The sequence below is a fragment of the Pongo abelii genome, chromosome 2, assembly GCF_028885655.2.
Source record: "Pongo abelii isolate AG06213 chromosome 2, NHGRI_mPonAbe1-v2.0_pri, whole genome shotgun sequence".
Lineage (NCBI taxonomy): Eukaryota > Metazoa > Chordata > Mammalia > Primates > Hominidae > Pongo > Pongo abelii.
In genome coordinates, this window is record NC_085928.1 from 189848535 (window position 1) to 189872448 (window position 23914).

The 23914-nt window shown below is 38.1% G+C and overlaps 1 protein-coding gene across 6 annotated transcripts in view; it reads right to left on the reverse strand.

The window, feature by feature from the left end:
• PEX5L (peroxisomal biogenesis factor 5 like) overlaps nt 1-23914 on the reverse strand; it is a 243904-nt gene that overhangs the window by 61097 nt on the left and 158893 nt on the right. For all 6 annotated transcript variants that reach the window (XM_002814329.6, XM_002814326.6, XM_002814327.6 and 3 more), the window contains 3 exons: nt 19398-19521; nt 18393-18489; nt 3085-3180 (listed from right to left, as the gene is read on the reverse strand). In XM_002814329.6, coding sequence (XP_002814375.1) covers nt 3085-3180; nt 18393-18489; nt 19398-19521 — 317 coding nt within the window. The remainder of the gene's footprint in view (nt 1-3084; nt 3181-18392; nt 18490-19397; nt 19522-23914) is intronic.

Genomic DNA, 23914 nt, shown 5'->3' on the forward strand with positions numbered 1-23914 from the left:
ATACAAACTCTGGAGTCTGGGTGAGAATCATTGCTTTGCAACTTGCTAAACTTGTTTTGCAATTTGTTAGTTGACTTTCAATCTATCTTAATTGCTTGTAAAATGCCACATAACTGTCTGCAAGGTTTTCTTTTCTGAAAAATGGAATAGTAATCTTACTTTCTTCATAGCACTGCTGTGATGATTAAATGACATAAGCCATGTAATGCTCCTGATTTAGTGCCTCGCACATAGTACATTCTTTAACATATTACCTATTATGCTGTTATCATTTTACAAAGTTGGGATTATACTGTAAAACTTTCCGTATATAAACTACTATTTCAATTATCGCTAGACATTTTTAATAGTTACATAGTATTTTGCTATAAGGATATGATATAATTTAGTTAAACTCTGTTATGGGATACTTTGGCTTTTTCCAAATTTTCACTGTTTAACGAAATTCTACAGATAAAATATTGCAATTTTCATGTTACTTATCTAGGATAAATTCTATGAAGTGGCTGGGTCAATGGGCATAAATATTTCCAAGTCTCTTCTGAGGCATATTATTATGTCTTCTGCTATGAATTTAGATAATACCCTGGGTAAGAATAATGTCTGGAAGTAAATAATCTACATATGTGTGAAGTTTTGGAGGCATGATTTACCATCAGTAATGTAAATACTATATCTCCTCCTTCCCCACACATTCACACACTTTTTTCTCCACACCTGTTCACACCTTCTGGTGGGCACCATTTCCCTTCATTCCTTAGGGAAGCTCCCCAGTACCAGGCTTCTGGTTAAGCAACTCTGCTTATAGTTTTCTGATTTGCTGGGAATTCTGAATTTACCATTCTGTTTACTTGAAGACATAAACTCATTGGGTTTTAGTATATTGGGAATCCAAGCCCTCAACTTACAGGTGTTATGGAACTAAAGTAGAGTGAACAAGTGGTTTGTCCAAATTGGTCCTGTGGATCATGCTATTGTTAGACTGCTAAGTAATGCTGGATCATTTCCTTATCTTTACAACCTAGATCAGCAGCCAGTACATGTAAGCAGCCAGTATGGTTTGCTGAATGAATAACTACTTGAAGTAACTTATAGCATCCTAGGATTTTGTAACTGTAAAGGATTATAGAGGCATAGAAACTGAGGCCTAGATTGGTTAATGAGATGTAGGTAGTTATATAATATTAGTGACAAGTTGGGATAACAAGTCAGGTCCCAGTACAGACAAGGAGAAGCCAGGAGATGTGGCTTGCTGGGGTGAGATGAGCATGAAAAGAAAAGATTAATTCTGACTTGCTCCAGAGAGGGTAAAACCAAGACCAAGCAAAACTGCAAGTTGCTGGTAGGCCAATTTCAGCATAATAAAAGAAAGAACTTTTTGATAATTAAATGGAAATGGATTTTCTTGAAAAGAAGTGAGTTGCCCCTAATTGGAAGTGTTCAAATAGAAACAGGATAATAATTTGTGAAGTGTTTTAATAGAAAATAATTTTTTGGTTTGTGTGTCTGGTGGGGATAAATGACTTCTAAGGTCTCTACCAAAGCTAAGATTAAATGATTTGTGAATATATCTATCTTGATAGATAGATATTCTTCCCTTGTTGACCTGTTACTTTGTAATTAAGTCTTTTGAATGTGATTGAATGTGAATTCATTATCTTTCTCATTACAAATGAGACCAGATATATTTAAATGTTTTTACTTACCCAAGATTTCATGGGTTTAAAATAATCGTTTTAGTGGTATTTCAGTGTGCTACACACAGTAGGAGTTCAAAAGATAAAATTTAAATTAGCTCTTAATTTTGGAAAACCTACATTTAAAGTAAATTGAGCTACAGGCTCCATGCATTTGAACAATTTGATTGAACTCAGCTGGTCTCAACCAAATACATCAGTTGATCACATTCAAGAGCACTAAATATTCATTAGCTTTTTTTTTTAATTAAAAAAATAAAATTAAAAGAAGGAATTTGGGTAGATGGTATCGTGGTGAAATAAAAGTGTTCTCTTATTGGCTTTCTGAATAATAATCTGAAATTATGGCTGGAAGTCTTTCCCAGAATTGAAAGAATCCTTTAAATATTAAACGGCAAATATAATTTCTTTGCACTTCAAGTATAGAGGTACTGAAAGACCACCTTTTGGTGTAATCCTTTCATGCAAATTCTAGGAAGACAAGTCACATAAATGAACCATATTCCAGAAATGCTTTCAATTTTCAAGATTTCATATCCATAATAGAAATGGAGTTTCCAACAAGTTCATAAGTAAGTTCAGTGAAAAGCTCCACACTCAAATAGCAATCTAGCAAAGCTTTGATGAGTAGCAGAGATAGCATCTGTGATGCACTCTTTTTGAGTCTACTTGGGAAGGAAATGCATTAAAAAAACAGCAAAAGTTGCTTTCTGTTTATTTAGGTTTTTTTTTCTTCCCTTTCTTCTTTTCTCCCTCCTTTCTTCCCTCTTCCCTTTTCTCTCTCTCTCTTTCTTATTAGAAGGCTAAATACAGAAATCCATGTTCCAATCAGGTATTCATTTGAATTATCAACAATTTTTGGACATTCTTAATAATAAAATTTGCTCAAGTCAAGATGGACTATCCATTAACTAGAATATTCCAGCCATGCCCTTTTCTCGCCTACTTAGGAACATATATATCACACAGGCAGCAAGATCTTCTGTTTCAGACATTGTGCTAGATGCTAGAGAGATAAAAATATAAGGCATGAACCTTGGCCTCACAGACACCTAGCAAATCCATATCATTGGTTCACCATAGAACCTAGACTAGACTTAGAGTTCTTTTTGACCCAGGACTCCTGACAGTCATTGCTAATCTATCGCTGAATTGGCATAAGAGGTAATATATATTTTTCATCCCTGGTGGGAAATCAAATGTTCTCTGGTACATTGATTATACCAGATTCTGTACCAAATGATTATCTCATTCTGACAATCATAATCATGGCTATTTCATGTCTATAATGTAAGACCCATTTCATTTCTATCTTGCTGAAGTTTGATTTTTCAAATGCCACTCTCAGAAGCATGAAACAGAAAAAACTAATTTTAAGAAAAGTTACCTCCACTGCTGCTTTTGCCCTTTCAAACTCTTCTTCTAAGGAGTGGTTTCTAGAAAGTAATGCGCTTCCCCAGCGATGTTCTTTGGTCAGTCGAGCCTGAAATCAATCATACACATAGTGTTATAATATTAGAATCACATGATATTATAGAAATATACAGGTACTTTTCCTTTTCCCATTTCACTTCCCTAGAGTTCAAGAATTATCTGTGATTGATGACATTTTTGGAGTACTGTGCTGGTATGATGTTGCCTAAACTGAGATGCTGTCAAAATGTGTGTGAGCATGAATGCGTGATTCTTCCAACAGTGGGTCTCAGCCCTGGACATATTAAAACCACTCCTCAGGTCTCATCTCCCGAAGATCTTATTTTAATTGGTCTCGATTCCAGGCCTTGATATTTTAGTTAACCTCTCCAAGTGATTCTGATATGCAGCTAGGATGGGCAATCTCCATTACAAGTCTAGCTTTAGAAATTGGTATTCAAGCTTTCAGCTTGTGAGGAAGATCAGCCTCCGGTTAAAAACATAAAAGCTGCAGAAATGAAAGTGTGGCTTCCAGGCCTTTCTCCGTGTGTACACAGCAGATCCTCATGCAGAATTCTCTTCCTTTTGCTTTCCCTCTGTTGGCACTGTCTTATGTCTCATTTCTTAGGATATTCTCGCTATTAAATAATAATGAATCACTTAGATAAAATCATGTCTGATAAGGCCAACTGCTTTGCCACAATTAATAGGCAATGTAATATATACACATCTTAACTCAGCTAAATGCAAATATTTTCAGAAGACCTTTCCCCAAGAGTCCGCTGTAATTTAAAAAATGTTATTAATTTTTAATTTCACAAAAATTGAATACTTATTTTGAAAAAAATTAATCATGGAAAATAAGATGTGGACCACTAGACCTTTTTCTCTGCAGTTACATAAACATTTAAACACATAATGTGTACGGTAATATGTACAGTAATGTGTTTCAAAAACATATGAAACATAAAAGGCATCCAACTCTTCCATTTTTTCACTCAACAATTTACCTTGGAGAATTTCCATTTTTGTTTTTTGTTTTTTTTGGTCAATCTCTGTGCTCTACCAGGGGATCCATAAGGATAAGAATCTTGTTTGGTTACTTTTGTACTCCCCATGCCCAGCACAGGGCCAGACAAGGGATGAGTGCCCACACACGCCTAAGGGCTGCAGGATGAGGCATGCACTGAGACACAGCTAGGCCTTGGGGAATAGGAGGAGAGGGGCTTGAAATGAATTTCTCTGGTCCCTTTTATTATAGAGTGGAGGTGGGGTAGGGAGGGTGACTTCTTGGTATGTGTGTTAGATTGCTCTGTAGCAGTGATGCTCAACCCTGGCTTTCCGTGGGAATTACTTGAACAGGCCTGGGCCCCACCCCAACCAATTAAATAAGAAACTCTGGGGGTGGGGCCCGGGCCTTTGATGTTTGAAAAGCGCCTCTGGTAATTCTGAAAAGCAGTCGTGGTTTGAAAACCACTGTTCTACAGCAAAACTTTCCTCTTCACACAGCTCTTGCCCTCCATATAGCTCAGCTGCTCTTCATTCGTTTCTCTACCATTGTTGGTCCTGAAGGGGATCACCCTCTTCTACTGCGACACCATAGTACTACCAGACACCGCTCTAAGTAATTTAGACATTAAAATTTATTTTGCTCTTTTGGCAACTTCATGAGGTAGGTATTATCAACTCTATTTTCAAGATGATGATGTTGAGATACAGAGAGCTTAATTCGCTTGCCCAAAGTTATACAGCTAGTAAGTGGCAGGGCTGGTACTTCAAGGCCATGCTCATAACCACTGTTCTACACTGCTTCTCCCAGGAGGCTGTGCTCACCCAGTCATGCCAGAAAGACAGAAAACAGAGAAAGGCTGCCCCTGGGGGGCCGTTGCATGGGTGAGGAGTCAACAACGAAGCCCTAAGAATACTGTGGATTGCAAGCAATAATGAAGTAATTATGACCGTAAACAACAGCGTTAGTCTGTGCTTTGCTTTAATAAATGTGGAACATTTATTTATTAAAACATTAATTTACGTTTCCTCCTCTTTGTTGGGAATACTTCTGTATCCTCAGTATCTCCTAGCAGGCAGTAGGTGCTCCATAAGTAGTCAATAAATAGTTGTTGAATATACGCTGTCAACGAATAGATGCGTGAATGAATTAAAGATATTTTCTCTCCTTAGCCCCAGAAGGTGTTCTCAGTCAAGGTTCTCTGTTCAATCCAGGAGGCTAAGGAGGATGTTATAGGAGACTGAAAGGGGTCTTGTTTTTTGTCCTGGATCTGGAGTGGCAGAGGTCTGTGCTAGCAAGGTCCTACTGCCTGGGCTTTAGAAGTGGGCAATGGCAGCTGAATGCCGGAGGGGGCTGCCTAGGAAAACGCAAGGCCCGCAGGCAGCACAGGGGTGAGGCACCTACAGGGGTGCCTGTGGTCAGAAGAGGGAAGGGTGGTGGGGTACCTCTGGGCTTGCAGGAGCATCAGCGCCTCACTGTTGGGTGGGCCAGGCTCGTGGGCCAGGCTCATGGGCCACCATGAACAAGTAGCCTCCCTTCTCTAGGCCCCATGAAACCTACTACCTCCTCCTAATCCAGACACCTGACACAGGGAGGGTGATCTGAAACATAAAAGTGAAGCCAACTATCATATCATCCTGGCAAGTAGGGTCTTAGAGCCAGATTTAATATCAGTAAATAAAAATAATAAGACGTTTCTTGTACTCCAGGGTTGTGGCAGCCAATTTATACTCATTGTAAAAGCAAAAGAACTTGTGATAGAAAAATGTATGCCCAACTTTGAAAGAGGCAAATTGAGGTTGTGTGATTTCTTGATATCACGTGAGAGAATTTTCTAAGTCTTCTTGATCCTTGTATTAGCTTCTTATGGCTGGTGTAACAAATATAAACTACCACAAACTGGTTGACTTGAAAGGACAGAAATTTATTCTCTCAAAGTTCTGGAGATTAGAATTCCAAAATCAAGGCATTAGCAGGGCCACACTCCCTCTGAAGGCTCTGGGGGAGAATCTGCGCCATGCCTCTCCCAGTTCCTAGTGGCTTCAGGCATTCTTTGGCTTATGACTGAGTCACTCCATGTTGCCACCTCTTCTCTCTCAAAACTCCACCTGCCTTACTCTTATTAGGTACATGTGGTTGCATTTAGGGCCCACCCAAATAGTTCAGGAAAGCCTCCTTCTCCCAAGACCTGTAATTTAATCATGTATTTTGCCGTATCTGGCCACCATTCAGTCAACTACAACCCTGATCTGACACTTTTGGGCCACAATATATTCGATGAACAAATATAAACAAATATAAAGGGGAAGATAGTTCACAACCTTTTAGGATGAAGTCGTTAGGATGGTGTAACCTAGTAAAGATGTTAACTCCAATGGTGATATCTTATTGTCTCGTAGAAAGTTAGCCAATCTTGTATCTAACTAGGGAAGCTCATTTTGGCATTTAGTTCCCAACTGGCTATATAAAGCTCTGTTCCTCATTGTTTTGCTTTTGGAACCAACTCTATTGTCTTCCTGTTGGTTCCTTCATTAATAAAATAAACAAATAAAAATTTCAAGTGTGGACACATGGTAAGAAATAAACTTTCTGAGAAACTGAAGAAAATGCAAATAAATGAAAAAATCCCATGATCACGAATTGAAAGAATTAATATGGTTACATGTCCCAAACACTCCCTAAAGCAATCTATAGATTCAGCCCAATTCTTATCAAAATTCCCATGATGTTTTCCACAGAAATAATAAAAAAAATCATAAAATTTGTACAGACTCACAAGAGACCTTGAATAGCCAAAGCAATCTTGAGCAAAAAGAACAACATTGGAGGGATCACACTACCTGCCTTCAAAATATATTACAAAGCTATAGTGATCAAAATGGCATGATAACAGCATAAAAACAGGCATATAGACCAATGGAACAGAATAGAGAGCTCAGAAATAAACCCATGCATTTATAGTTAATTGTTTTCTACAAAGGTGCCAAGAATACACGATGGAGAAAGAATAGTGTCTTCAATAAATTGTTCTTGGAACACTGGATATCTACATGCAAAATAACGAAATTAGACCCTTTTCTCACATTATATACAAAAATCAACTCAAAATGGATTGAAGACTTAAATGTAATACCTGAAAGTATGAAACTACTAGAAGAAAACATTGGGGAAATGCTACATGACACTGGTCTGGGCAAACAATTTTAAAAATATGACACTAAAAACATAGGCAACAAAAGCAAAATAGGCAAGAGGGATTACATCAAACTCAAAAACTTCCACACAGCAAAGGAAACAATCAAGACGATAAAGAGACAACCCTCAGAATAGGAGAAAATATTTGCTAACCATACATCTGATAAGGGGTTAACATCTAAAATATATAAGGAACTTAACTCAATAGCAAGAAAACAACTTGATTTAAAAATGGGAAAAGGACCTGAATGGACATTTCTCAAAAGAAGACATACAAATGGCCAATAGACATATGAACAAAATATTCAACATTATTAATCATAGGGAAATGCAAATTAAAACCACAGTGAGATACCACCTCACACCTATTAGGATGTCTGTTATCGAAAAGATGAAAGATAAGTGTTGGAGAGGATGTGGAGAGAAAAGAACCCTTGTAAACTGTTGGTGGAAATACAAATTAGTGTAACCATTATGGAAAACAGGATGAGGGTCCTCAATAAACTAAAAGTAGAGCTACCACATGATCCAGCAATTCCACTACTGGGTGTATATCTGATATGGTTTGGCTGTGTCCCCACCCAAATCTCATCTTGAATTCCCACGTGTTGTGGGAGGGACCTGGTGGGAGGTAATTGAATCATGGGTGCAGGTCTTTCCCATGCTGCTCTTATGATAGTGAATAAGTCTCATGGGATCTGATGGTATTATAAGGGAGAGTTTCCCTGCACAAGCTCTTTCTTTGCCTGCTGCCATCCATGTAAGATATGACTTGCTCCTCCTTGCCTTTCACCATGATTGTGAGGCCTCCCCAGCCACGTGGAACTCTAAGTCCATTAAACCTCTTCCTTTTGTAAATTACCCAGTCTCAGGTATGTTTTTATCAGCAGCGGGAAAACAGACTAATACAATATCCAAAGGAAATGAAATCAGTATGTCTAAACAATATTTTAATTCCTGTGTTCATTGCAGCATTATTCACAATAGCCAAGATACAGAATCAGTCTGTCTACCAATGGAAGGAAGGGTAAGGAGAATGTGATATATATAGATGATGGAATGCTATTTAGCCTCATACAAGAAAGAAAAACTCATTTGTGACAACACGAATGAACCTAGAGGACAGTGTGTTAAGTGAAATATGCCAAGCACAGAAAGACAAGTACCATGTGATCTCACTTACATGTGGAATCGAAAAAACTTGAACTCACAGAAGCAGAGTAGAATGGTGGTTACCAGGAGCTGGAGGTGAAGGTTGAGGGGTTTGGGAGATGTTGGTCAAAGGATATAAAATTTCAGTTAGATAGGAGGAAAAAGTTCAAGAGATCTATGGCACATTATGGTAACTATAATTAATAACAGTGTATTATATTTTTGAAACTTGGTAAGAAAGTAGATTTTAAGTATTCTCACTATAAAAATGTGAGTGAATGCATATGTTAATTAGCTCAACTGAGCCATTTTACAAAATATATATATTTCAAAACATCATGTTTTACATGATAAATATATAAAATTGTAATTTGTCAGTAAAAAATGAATTAGTAAAAAAGGAAAAAACTTTGTGCATTTATATAATGTCATGAATGACCCATGAATGGCAGTAGAGGAAAGTGAAAGCACTAATATTTTTGTCCCAAGGCAAATCCTTTTCTTAGCAGGCACTTCTCACCAGTAAGATACAACCTCACTTTCCTGTGAAGCCTGACCTAACAGGATTCCATTACTGTCCTTGGCTTCTTCCCTTTGTCAGTGTTTCATGCACCAGCTGCACTGCACATCACAGGATGCAAAGGGCACTGGAAGAAGAGAAAAATCTCTCCGAATTCTAGGCTTACAGTTCATATTCTCTTTACCATTTAAAACAACAAGTGCAAATAGAATCTTACTGTGTAAATGAAATTTTATTTTCATAGTACAGTTACTGTTTAGGGAAGTGTTATTTTCCACATTTTTAGGAAGGCCTTAGATTATCGTTAAGACGAGTGTTATCTATGTCACATTTTGAAACCATTACTTTTGCCCAAGGAAGTATAAGATAAATGCCATCAAAGATCAGTAAATACTGAAGGTAAACAGAGGCAGTTTTCAAATTGCGATTAGTATGCAGTTAAAGATCCTGAAACTTTTCTGCAACTTAGCAGCGTGCTCAGACATACAGGTTTAGGATTCAGAATGAAATACAGATTATAACATATGGTAAAGATCAGCCTTCCTTTCAATGCAAACTTTTTTTTTTTTTTTAATTTCATCACAGGCAAAAGCTGTGGGAAGAGATATATACATATATATATCAAAGTAATGCTTATAAACTGGTTATATTGCTTAGTACTTACATAAAGGTATGGTAAACGAAACAGCTACACATTATACTCATAAATTTGAGTTGCAGTTGTTTTGACAGCACAGTGATTTCCAAACCTTTGTGGGCATTGGAATCACTGGAAGGCCTTGTTAAAATGCAGATTGCTAGGCCCCACCCCCAGGGACTCTGATTCAGTAGGTCTGAGGTAAGGCCCAGAATCTGCATTTCTAACAAGTTCTCAGGTGATACTGATAGTGCTAGGCTAGGGAACTACACAGAGAACCTCTGATCTAGCTATAGTTCACAAATGTACTGGAGTTCACAAATGTACTCTAATGTAGGCATTTCTTTTCTCCTTTGCATGATTTTGAAAAATGCTCCACAGCTATAGCAAGCTCCTGGAAACACCTTGGGTTTACAAATGGCATTTTAATTGGTTTAACTTAATTGGATTGTAGGATATTGCACTCTCCAAAGAAGAAAGCATTAAGTTCCCCTAACTGTTGATTGTTCTGAATGATAAGCACTAGGTAAAGAGAGAGAAGAAAGAATTTAACAGATTTTTAAAAGGAATGTTGTATTTTATTTTCTTTATTCAAAATTATGATTGTGATCAAAATTATAATTTGAGAATTACTGTATTTGTGGCTGTGGTTGTTCTAGCAAAACTCTATTGGCTAACCACAATGACCGTTGTTAATAGCTTCTCATACAATTGCCTTTATATTGTTGCTGGAGGAGAAAAAGGAATCTGTTTAACTGTAGAAAAGAAAAATATAACAACTAGCAGACCTTGAGTGACAGAATAACATGGTCATTAAAAGCATATGCTGGAGTCCGATTGCCTGAGGCCAAATCCTGGTTTACAATTTACTGCTACCTGGTGACCTTGGACAAATTACTTAAACTATTTTCATCTGCGAAGTGTACGTTCACATGTTGAGTCTCTGGAAGGACTGATTATAACAATTCATGTAAATACGCCATACATAGGACATAGTACGTGCTTAATACAACTTTGCTTTCATTATTATCTTTCTGGTTAGTGCCTATCAGGTGTGACTTTTAGAGTACTTTTGTTTAGTGGTTGGTGGAGACTAGTTGGAGTCTTATACTAGAATAGATCATTTAAACACTTTCCTCATTGAAATACACAGGATTTTTTTTTTTCTTAAACAGTCAACAAACATTTGTCATTGAAAGTACACACGGCCGGGCGCGGTGGCTCACGCCTGTAATCCCAGCACTTTGGGAGGCCGAGGGGGGTGGATTGCCCGAGCTCGGGAGTTTGAAATCAACCTGGGGCAACATCGCGAAACCCCGTCTCTACTAAAAACACAAAAAATCAGTCAGGCGTGGTGGCTGGCACCTGTAATCCCAGCTACTCAGGAGGCTGAGGCAGGAGAATTGCTTGAACCTGGGAGGCAGATGTTGCAGTGAGTCGAGATCGCGCCACTGCACTCCAGCCTGGGCGACAGAGCAAGACTCTGTCTCAAAAAAAAAAAAAAAAAAAAAAAAAAAAAAGAAAAGAAAATACACACAAAAACTGTCCCTTGTATGTAAAGGAGCCAATTCCTAGAGCTTTGTACAAGGCATGGCAGCATATAGTCCCCATCTCCCTTCAACTACCAAATTCTATGTTGAAGAACATCGAGGCAAATAAGTGCTGATTTGTGAACAGTCTATTATCGGGCAAAACTAAAAACTATTATTGAAGCTAGTTTTAAAAATGATCCAGAATAAAATTTTGGGGGTTTTTTTTTTCCTGCCTTTAATTGACTTCAGCTGCTACTTCCACATTGTTAAATTTGATTAGTTGTTTTCCTTTTTTGTTAGGATCCCTTATTTCTCCACTTCCACAAATATTTGAGAATGTACTGTGCACAGATTTCCTACTGTGCTGGAAGTGCTCTTTCAGATTTCTTGCCTGCCTGCCTGTCTTTCTTTCTCCCTGACTTCCATCTTTGTTTCATTCCCTCCTCATTAATCACTCACTGTGTGTGGCCTGGAGGGAAAAGGCCATGTTGAAGTGGCTCCTGTACTGTATTCCAGCAAGCAAAATTATTAATATTGATAGTGTATCTAATTGTTTCTGTTAGACACAAAGATTTCAACTTTAGTCTAATTGGTCTTTCCAACGTTTTCCTTGCCTTGCGGAGGGTAGACATTCAAACACATTTGTTGAACTGAAATGGAATGAAACGGAAGCCATCAATACTTCTAAAAGTAAGGGCTTGAGAATCATTTTGGAAGACGAAGGCACAAAATTGTGTATGGCCTGAAATCCGATGACAATCCTAATTTGTTTTACAAAGATTCTGGAATAAAGTGATACACATTCTTTAAAATTACTTAATCATATCAACCCTGTAAAAGTAAGTAATAATCAGAGTTTGCAGTGAGAAGAGAAATTGTGAATTATCTCTGGTGGATAAGCATGATGTGGCTGAAAGGAGGTGGTCTGTAGTTAAGAACAAATGCTTTACTATTTATTTATTTATTCTTCTTTTTTTTTTTAGAGATGGGGTTTCACTAAGTTGCCCAGGCTAGTCTTGAACTTCAGAGCTCAAGGATCTGCCTGCCTCGGCCTCCCAAAGTGCTAGGATTACAGGCATGAGTCACTGCACCCAGCCCAATAACAAAGGCTTTAGGAGCTAATGGGTTGATTTGAATCCTGGATCCTTTCCTCTTTAGCTGTGTCACCTGGGGAAAATTTTGCTCTCTAAGATGTATTTTTCTTCTGTGAAATGGGGATTATATTAACTCCCAAAGTTATTGTAAGAATTTCAAATAATATATAAAAATATAATCTCATATTACACATAGGAAGTAGGTATGTGATAAATAACAGCTACTAACATGCATTTCCTTTTACATTACTCCTTTAGAAATTTAGAAAACATACCTGCACTTAAGGTTTAAATTGCTCTGGTTTGGGATTGAAGGAAATAAAAATGTTTTACTCCAAAATATATTTCTTTGACATAATCTGAAGTGGCCCTGCAATGCTGTCTTTTGTTGGGGAAATTTGCATCTGTAGATCTGTAGAGAATCTGTATTAATGCAACCAGCACTTCCTTTGCCCAGATCTAGGAAAGATTAACTGAGAGTCTGACACCTTTAAAGGACTGAAAGGAAACATTTACCAGCTATTCTCTCTGAGACTCCTACCTGCCAGAGGCTTCATCTATATGATAAGGCCCCCTTTGCTAGCCAAGCCTCTTCCTTTCTCCCTCCCATAACCTGTCCTGCAACCGAAACCTGTTTTTGCCCATGCTCTGAGCCCATATTCTCTCTGCAACCTCGAGATGCTATATAAGCTTCTGTACCTCACTGGGGGGTTGGGTCTTCGTTCCGAGGGCTCCTGTGTGTACACGTTAAGAACATTTGTATGCCTTTTCTCCTATTAATCAATCTGCCTCATGTCAGTGGTTTTTCAGAGAACCTTTAGGGGACCAAGGGCTTTGGTCCCCTCAGGATATTGCCAACATTTAAATTGTTCTGGTTTGGAATTAAGACTATGTGAATGGAAGCATTTGCTGTGCCAAAGTCAGCAAAATCAGTGAGTTACAAAATTGTGACTTGGCACTTGGAGAGCTGGCTGCTGCACATCCCAGTAAAATCTAACTGAGGTCTGCAAAAGCCTGTCTTGGAGCTCCCCTTCCAAGTGTCCAAATCCAAAAAGGCTTGAACTATCAGTCTCCAGCAGAAGCCGAATTATTTTTCTTTTGCCTCACTAATCACTATCTTAACCTATTTGTGGAGAAAGGTAATTTTATATTACTTTCTGTGTTTTTCTTAATTCTTCAAGTGTTTTCTAATTTTTCGGGCTATATGACTTTTAAAAACAATTAACTCCAGGGAATATTCGTTACACAGTTTGGGTAAGTGTCAAGAAAACTTATTCTTAAAAACACAGAGATTATATAATTTATTATCACCTCCAGTCACTCTGATTAGTGTATTGTTGGGGCTCAGAAAAATGGTACCCCAAAACATGGCACTTGGACGTGCTGGGTACTTTGAACTAAAGAGGCAGCCTCAGAACCAAGGTGTCTCTGACCTTCTCCCATTCCTTTGTCTTTCACCCCTCTGCCTCCCCTGAAGCACAGGTAGGGACTTTCTCTGAAGTTCCCAGAAGAAATGCAATCTCCTTAGAAAAGATTAACTCCCAGGAAGGAACACTTAGAGTTGACACCACACCAACTCAGTTAAAGATCCTGAAACTTTTCTGCAATTTAGCAGTGTGCCCAGACTTGCTGGTTTAGGATTGAGAATGAAATACGGATTATAACACATGGTAAAGATCAGCCTTCCCAATATGGCTTTTGTTATATATAGATATCTATATAAATCAACTTCTTACATATTTTAAGTTCAGCCTAAAGATTTCTCTGTACATAGTGAGCTATAACCTAAATAGAAGTGTAAACAGACTGTAACCTACTGTTGTGCCAATCATGGAGTTTTAGCTGATCGAAGGGGACTCAGATGAACTTTACCAGGCTGAAACTGCCCCCACAGGGTTGACAAGAATTGCATGCCAGATTCTGGACAGAAATATGGTGATAATTAAGTATTAATAAGGCTGCGCTTTGTCCCACTTCCTTGTGGCTAATAGTCACATACCAGTAGATACTGACAATTTATATCCTCATTGTTCCTACAGACAGGATCTCTGACATTCAAATCATAAGGCTTTTGTTTAAGGATCATTAAGATGTTTTTCAGACCCTGAATTCCAGCAATCAGTTTGAAGACCCCCACAGATGAATGGGATCAGCATGAGAACACAGCTTCTTCATCTCTCTGTCCTATAGCTTCACTCTGCACTCTTCAAACAGTTAGTGATCGCCACACTTCCGCCCACTCCAAGACCCTTAAAAACCCTAGCCCCAAACTCCTCGGGGAGATGAATTTGAGGTTTCCTCCCATCTCCTTGTCAGGTGACACTGTGATCAAACGTCTTTCTCTGTTGCAACTTGGTGTCTTGGCTAACTGACTTGCATCGGGTGATGAACCTATTACAGTTACGAGGCTATTGTCTGTTCTTCAGGCCCCTTCATTTCCCCTAAAAATCATTTACTTTTCCTCTAAGAGTACCATCATTCCCTACTTCCCTCTCCTCTATGAAGAGGATATTTAGGCTCCAATCATCTGGCCCTTCCCTGAGTTTCATACTTTGTGTGACTCTCCGCATGCTTCCACATCAATCCGTTTGCATGCCTTTCCTCCTGGTAATCAGTTTGGTTTGTAGACTCAAATTCTCAAAACTTCCAGAGGTGGAAAGAAAGTTCCTTTTATCCCTACAGCATTCAAAACACTATTTGAAAGAGGTTAGACTATGTTTTTCCTTTTCCTCCCTTATAAAGAAAATTTGAAAACATTAGTTCTTCACATTGTGAGCTTCCATTTTCTTTGTGATTCTGAAATGCAATTTTTAAAGGAATTTTGTAAGTAGGTCTTCACCTGTTGGGTCACTGCCTTATATAATTTATGTTGGCTTGAGAGAGAAGAAAACATCTCCTTCTTTTCCTGTGAACCATTTGAGTTATACTTTTTTTTTTTTTTTTTTTGGCTGAGTCTCACTCTGTCACCCAGACTGGAATGCAGTGGCACAACCTTGGCTCACTGCAACCTCTGCCTCCCAGGTTCAAGCAATTTTCATGCCTCAGCCTCCTGCGTAGCTGTGATACAGGCATGCGCCACCAGTCCTGGCTAATTTTTGTATTTTTAGCAGAGATGGGGTTTCACCATGTTACCCAGGCTGCTTTCGAACTCCTGACCTTAAGTAATCCACCCACCTTGGCCTCCCAAAATGCTGGGATTACATGCGTGAGCCACCACACCTGTCCCCATCTGAGTTATACTTTTAAGGTGAATTTTTATACCACCTTCATGATTTTATCTATATAAATGGTTCACAGATTAAAAGATGAAATATTTATTTATGCTTCTAACAATATATTGTTAAAACAACTTCTTACATATTTTAAGTTCAGCCTAAAGATTTCTCTTTACATAGTGAACCATAACCTAAATGGAGATGTAAACAAACTGTAACCTGCTCCTGTGCCAATCACACAGTTTTGGCTGATCAAAGCGGGCAGTTGTTCAAATCGTGTTCAAATAAGGCAAATGCCAAGCTGTAACCAATACGGCTGTTTCTGTTCCTCACTTCAGTTTTCTAGACATCACTTTCCTTTTACTTTCTGTAAATCTTCCTCCCCGTAGGACTCCCCACTGGAGTCTTTCTGAGCCTACTCTGGCTTAGGAGGCTGCCTGATTCGTGAATTGTTCTTTGCTCAGTAACTCTGTTAAGTTTAATTTGGCTAAGGTTTTTCTTTTCTTTCTTTTTTTGAGACAGGTGTTGCTCTGTCTCCCACACTGGAGTGCAGTGGCTCAATCTTAGCTCACTGTAGCCTCTACCTCCCAGGCACAGTCATCCTTCTACCTCAGCCTCTTAAGGAGCTGGGCTACAGGCTTGTGCTATCGTGCCTGGCTAATTTTTGTGTTTTTTGTAGAGACACGGTTTTGCTATGTATCCCAGGCTGATCTCAAACTCCTGGGGTCAAGTGATCTACTGCCTCGGCCTACCAAAGTGTTGGGATTACAGGTGTGAGCCACTGTGCTCAGCCAGATTTTTCTTTTAACATATTTTTGTCTTTTATTACAAGTAGATTGATCAGGTTATTCTCTTGCTGTTTGAGTGACTTGGTGTTTCAGATCTATGAAGTCCCAAATTCATGAAATTTTCCTAATTTAACCATAGGCTGAAATTAAAACTAGGAGATTATGAATTTCCTTAGTTTAGTCAAATATGCATAAGTAAACATGCAATGCTTTTAAAAAAACAAATAAAAGTAAATTATTTACAAATAATTGATAACTCTCTAAAAGGATTCATTAAGATTTGTCCAGATAGAAAACTCTCAGGTGCATTTTAAACTATGTTTTGGAGACAATACAGAAAATTTTCTAAAGTACTTTGTCTTTGTTTGAAGTAAGGTGTACTGATGGGTAAGAGGAAGGACAGTTTGGTGGGATGAAATCAGACAACCAGCAGGAGAGTTGCAGTCACTGGAATAAGATAAATGCATCCTGGGTCTCTATGGCAACCAGGGACACCAGCTGATCTTCCACCTCAGCTCCTTGTAGAACAGCCTACCTGTGCCGAGTCTCACCCACTTTAGAAACAAACGTTTTATTGCTACATTAAATTGTTCCAAGAATTCCAGTTTATGAAACAGTACCAATCACTTTAGCTGAGCCTAAATCTCTACTGTACTTATCATGAAATATTTTTCTGATATAGTAAGTGCTATAAATTTCCTTTTAAAAATACATTTAGAGTGAGCACCAAGGAAAAAACTACATTTTCATGCTACATTTACAATTCATTGAGGTTTGCAGGGCTATTTGTTCAGGAAGTTAGTGGACTTGTTTCCCAGCTAAGATCTGGGAGCAGTAATCGTCCTCTCTTGTGGAGGGTCAGGTGTTTGTAGGGGGCACTGCTGGTGGCTTAGAAAAGTTTCCAGAGGCCTTCTATTTGCTGAAGATTTCCTCTCTGTCTGTGTCCTACCTCTCTCTGCCACTTACTAGTTGTGGGTCCACAGACAAGTTTCTTCAGCTCACTGTAACTTAGTTTCACTGTCTATAAAATTGGACATACCTGATTGTGTTATTTAACAGAAAAAAATGAGCTAATATGTAAGAAGTCCTTATAGCACTCAATAATATCTGCTATTATTATAATTATCTGTTTATTTCACCTCAGATAGTATATTTTCTCTTGGTTTCAACATCTAGTAAGCTCAAGAAAATTTCTCTTGCTCATTTCATTACACTTATTTTCCTTAAACACTGAGTCTCATCTCAACTAGATTGTAGAATGCATGAATTTGGATGCAAACAACATATGATATCTTTGTGGTTTTAGATCAAGGCCTTTAAAAGTGTTCAAGGGAATGAAAAGGTTGAGACTGACTTTGGCCTTCTTAGAACCATAGGAGATATGGTCTTAATCATAGGAGATAACTAGTTATAAAACAGCTAGTTAAACTGGACTTAAGGTTCAAGTAATGGACAGACAGACCTGGTTCACACCCTTCTTCCACCAATGATTTAGCTGAGCGTCCCAGGAAAATGTGTTTGACGTCACTGAGACTAAAGAGTATCTTTAAAGTGAGGTTAATAATAATTCGCAGGATTATTTGAGTATTATATATAACACTTAAAAAACATATGTAAAGTCCCTAATACTTAGTAGCACTCATAAATAGTAGCTCTTATTATCATCATCATGACTCCTAATACTATAATAATATATTTCTCAGCATGACATTTATTTTAATGTGACAGTCAGGGTACCAATGTGTAGTATATTCCACAGGGCATAGATGTGAATGAACACTCAAGACGCAATTTCCTCTCCATCGAGTTCTGTTATGTAAATAGTGCTAATAATAGAGTAGAACAGATTTTGTATTACAAAATAATAGAACAGTAAATAGTAGAACAAGGAAAAAGTGCTAAGTACACAGTGAATTCATTAACACATTTTCCAGTCAAATGTGTAGATATACATATATATACACACACACACCTATATTTCAGCTATTTTAAGCATTGAGATAGCTACTGAATGAAACAGCACATGAAACGCAATGTACAAAAAATACTTCAAACTTTTTGTACAAAATGAAAATAAAACATTTATGCTATATGCTATATATAGGGAAAGATGTGTTCATTGACTAATCAGTTTTGTTACCTGAGTTGGAGCCACTAACTCCAATTCTGAAGCCGACTCAGAGTTCAGGGCGCTTTTTCCACCACTCAGTTCTGGTTGAGATCTGTGTTCTGAGGACCTATAAAGGATGCATTAAGGAAATTAAATGTACATTAGAAACAAATTAAGCTATAAATCCAGCCAAGAAACTAGGTAATTTGGATCATTGAAAGCCATGATGTCAAAGCTCTCATCAAAATTCTGACGATAGAGATAAGTTTCATGTATTTCTATTATTATGGCCACTTTCAGAATGTAAGAGGCTACAATGTGCTAGGTGTTATTATCTTCGATTAAAAATTCAGTTCGATTATGGGCAAAAAGTAAATAAATGCAGTACTATTTTTGTTACAGAAAATTCTGTTTCATAAAAAAATTATGGTTTTTTTTTTTTTTTTTTTTGGTGGGGGAAGAAACTTCCCAAAAAGTGTCTCAGGAGAGATTTTATCTTTATGTAGAATTTGAAATGTCATGATAAGTGGAGATGTGGGAGGGCAGTAGGAGACGGAAGCTGGACACTGCCCTTTAGGAAGCTTCAAAAATATGGTACAATTCAGGTGGCCAGATTTTCTCATAAGCATTCATGCATTATTCTTAATTACTTGATTATCTGATAGTGAATGATTGAGCAAACCAAAAAAGGTACCTGTATAGCTGCAAAAATTTAACTATTATTTAATATATTGAATATTCTCAGGTATATACACATATACACCTATTTTTACTAATCAGCACAGTTACACATTCAGAACATTATTAACAATGTTGAATTACGAATCTCTCAAAATGCTTATTGACTGAGTTGCATTGATTTTTGACAGTTGAAATGAAATAATTCGAGTTGGCAGAAGCCACCATAATTGGTATTGTTATATAGGGGTTACATGTGATGTCAAGTATTTGGATTGACTTAACTCATTGGCTATTTCAGTGCCACTCATAAAGTTGATACATAAATGGCCATTTTCTGGTATTAAAATACCTTACCATAAGAGCTCTTTTGATCCAGTTCTAGATGAGGATGATTTTCTCTCTGCCGTTGGATGTCCCTTGGTATTTCGATCTCCATGAAACTTAACATCGTCCCATTTTTCCAGTTGTGTTTGAATGTCTAGTAAGTACAGAGGAAGCAGGTGAGGCAGGTGGCAGCGGGGCGGGGGAGTGGGGGGGAGTGGGGTGGGGGTGGAGCATGTGGTGCAGAGAGAAAAAGAGAGATTAATTAAGATTGAAAAATCTTATCCAAGGGAGCTTCATTCAACCAATGTTCCCAAGCCCAAAGATCAACCTTTATCTTTTCAATGTTGCATAAAAGTTAAAACTTGTGCAGCTAAATAGAAATCTCCTATTAAGATAAATTGCATTGCTTTTACAGTTAAAGCAATCAAGTTGTTTGACCTAATTTATTTCTGAAGCTGCGTTCATTCTGAATCTTCTATATGATCCTGTGTGATCTGGTGTAGAATGTACATCTGGAGCACTACTCTATCAGTCTCTGGCTAAAGTGGGGGCTTGGGGCATTGCTGGCATGATTCCAGAAAGAAATTCTGTTTAAAGAGATGAGCTTCAGTGTTAAAAGGAGGTGGGAATAAATCAGAACATTTTCACAGCTTTTGAATAAAGCATGTAATTTTTCACCAAAAGGAGGGAATTTATAATGGGGGAGAGAGAGAAAGGAGGCAATGAGGACAGCCAAGGGAATGCTGGAACCATTTTATCCCTGTGGCTTAGTTCTTACAGATAAAAAATCTGGCTGGATTCTCTCATTAACAGGTGTGTGGCTGTGAATAACCCACTAAAACAATCTTGGGGTTCAGTTTTTTAGTTTAGAAAAAGATCGGGCCAGGTGGCGGTGGCTCACGCCTGTAATCCCAGCACATTGGGAGGCAGAGGTGGGTGGATCACCTGAGGTCAGGAGTTCGAGACCAGCCTGACCAACATGGTGAAACCCTGTTTCTACTAAATACAAAAAAAAAAAAAATGAATGGGGTGTGGTGGTGCATGCCTGTAATCCCAGCTACTTGGGAGGCTGAAGCAGGAGAATTGCTTGATCCTGGGAGGCAGAGGTTGCAGTGGGCCCAGATTGTGCCACTGCACTCCAACCTGGGCAACAGATCAAAACTCTGTCTAAAAAAAAAAAAAAGATCAGTTTGCAGTTGATGTTCTCTAAGGTCTTTTTTCCCCTTCTTTTTAAAAACTGTGGTAAAAAATACATAACAAATTGACAATTTAAACCATATTTTAGTGTACAATTCAGTAACATTAGTACATTCACACTGTTGTGTAACCATCACCACTATTCATCTCCAAACTTTCTCATCATTTCAAACTGAAACTCTACTCATTAAACACGAACTCCTCATTCCCCCTCCCCCACAAACCCTGGTAACTTTTATTCTACTTTCTGTCTATATGAATTTGACTATTGTAGGTACCTCATACAAGTGGAATCCTCCAGTCCAGGTTGATTATTCCTTACGCAAAATGCTTGGGACCAGGAGTGTTTCAAATTTGGGATTTTTTTTCTTGTTTTTTGGAATATTTGCCTATGTCATAATGAGATATCTTGGGGCTGGGACTCAAATTTAAACACGAAATTCAATTATGTTTCATACACACCTTACACACATAGCCTGAAGGTAATTTTATAAAGTATTTTAAATAATCTTATGCAAGAAACAAAGTTCTGACTGTGACTTATCACACGAAGTCAGGTGTGGAATTTTCCACTTAACAAATTTTGGAGGATTTCAGATTTTCGAATTAGGGATGCTCAACCTGTATTTGTCCTTTTGTGCCTGGTTGACTTCACTTAGCACAATATCTTCAAGGTTCATCCATGTTGTAGCATGTAAGTTATTCCTTTCCAAGGCTGAATAAGTTCATTGTGTGTATATGCCACATTGTGTTTCTCCATTCATCTCATGATGGGTTTCAGTTGTTTTCACCTTTTTACTATTGTGAATAACACTGCTATTCTTAAAGATGCTTTTAAACTAAGTACTTTTACAACTTTTTCATAGGACATTTTCTCAGAAGCAGAGAAATAAATTGTTCATCATTTGCATGCTTACTGTGTTACACTGTAATATATTAATATATTCTTTTTTTTAAGACAAGGTCTCACTCTATTGCCCAGGCTGAAGTGCTGTGGTGCAGTCACAGCTCACTGCAGCCTCAATCTCTTGGGCTTAAACAATCCTCCTGCCTCAGCCTCCCAAGTAGCTGGGACTACAGGCTTATGCCACTATGCCAGGCTAATTTTTAAAATTTTGTAGAGATGGGATCTCACTATGTTGTCCAAGCTGGTCTCAAACTCCTGGCCTCAAGCCCTCCTCCTGCCTCAGCCTCCCAAAGTGCTGGGATTACAGATATGAGCCACTGCACCCAATCAATGTATTAATATATTTTAATCTAAATTTATAAATGTTATTAACTTATTTGTACAACTGAATAAACCTAGATGGTGAGGAAATAGTAGAGATAGTTATAAAATTTCCATCCAAAGACAGACCTCAAAGAGGGATGGCAGGGGAGAGGGGTTACTGTGTATGCCACGAATTTGAACAATGGCTTGGTTCTCTTTCCTTTCTTTACAATCTATCCCTGGAAGAGCTCATCTACACCCATCGTTCCAATATCCATTCATACACAGGTTTCTGACTTACAAATCTCCATTTCCTACTCAGTTCTTTTTCTCCAGTTCCAGACCTATATACTTAACAGTCTAATGGAGGTATCCACAGAGAAGTCCCATAGTTTCCTCAAATATAGCAGGTTCAAAGCTGAACTCAATAGTTCACTCCTGCCCTTCTTCCATCTTCTATCATGGAGCTTGGCACGTTCTGCATGTCCCCATTGCTCACATATACAAATTATCTTTGTTTCCAAGTCTTGTTTTAATATTTTTTGGAACCTGTCTCTCTCTTTCTCATTATCCCCATTGTCACTACTGGATCTCTGTACTGGTCTCCTTGCCTCTATTCCTTTCTCCATAAATCCACCAGAGAAGGATTTTTCTAAAATAGGAACTGTTGCTGTCATTCCTCTTAGCAGAACCCTTCAAACATCATCCCTCCTCCCCCAGTCTTAAGTGCATGACATCCAAGGATTCCTATGATGTCACCGCTAGTGATTTCAGTCTTTTTCTCTCACTATTCTACCATCCTTGAATACTACTGAAATACATATATTTACTTAAAAAGACATCTTTCCGTGTTTATCTATTTGTGTGTGAATACCTTTCCTTTCTGCACCAGGGATACCCTGCTCTGTTCTCCCCATCTTTCTCCTGATCTATCTTGAATCTGGCAAATTCCTATGCATTCCTCAAACCTCAGCTCGCATAGTACCTCTTGTAAGACACCTTCTCCCACTGGCTGGAGCAATGGCATGATGTGGAGGCTCATGCAGTAACTGATCTGGGTTTTCTTTCATTGCTACATATAGTTAATATTTTATTATAATCATTTAATCATTTTTCTATCTCCCTACTAGACTGTAAATTTGCTAAGGCACGGAGAGCTTACATTATTTATCTTTGTATTCCTAGCACATAGTTTGTGCTGGGAATATGGTAGATACTCAGAGAAATGTTTGCTGAACAAGTGAATAAATTAATTCATGTCCATTTAACATGTACATATCATAGTAATAAGTGATTTCATATATATATCCCATTTATTCCTCACAGCCTTATGGATAAGCTATGAATATGATCTCCTTATGAATGTATATACAATATTCACCTCCCCACACATATACATACACACACAGCAGTCAGTCACAGCCAGGGAAGATTCATGTTCCTCTTGGCTTTCTAAGATACCTGTCACTGTTCTTTCTCTTGAGAAAGGATAACTTAATGTGTCTGATTCCAGGAGCTGAGAATTAAGCTGTCCTTTCTCAGAGGAGGTAGAATACAGTGGAAAACATATGGGCTTTGAGGTTAACTAGAACTAGGCTCAAATTTCAACTCTTCCTCTTATAAACTGTGAGATCTTGGGCAAATTGCTTAAATTTTGAAACTTGGTTCCTCAGATGTTTCCAAGAGTTGTGATAATTTAATGAGATAATATATGAAAGTAATGTACTGTGGTTCCTTGGCATTGTAACCCACCATCAAATGGTAGCTGTTATTATTGTATTGCATGTATTCCCAAACACGTTTGTTACATACTGTTTCATCTGGCTGCCCCGGGCATTGCATTAGAGTTGGTTACTCACAAGTCCCTCTTTCTTGTCCTGGACTGAGTGCTCCTACAGAGAAAGATGCACATTTTATCTTTATTTTTAACTTTAGTGCCTAACCTGGCACCCAGCACCTATCTATAACTCAATATTTGCGGGTTGAATAAATAAATGAATCAATCAGTTATGCAAAGTTGAGCTCCCCAATTGCTATACAGTTCAAGCTCAAAAGAAGCTATGTCCTGTCCAGTTTCCACCATGGAATACCTTTTCTACTCCTTTGTTCTCTGTTTAATGCTATTGGTGGAACTTTCCTC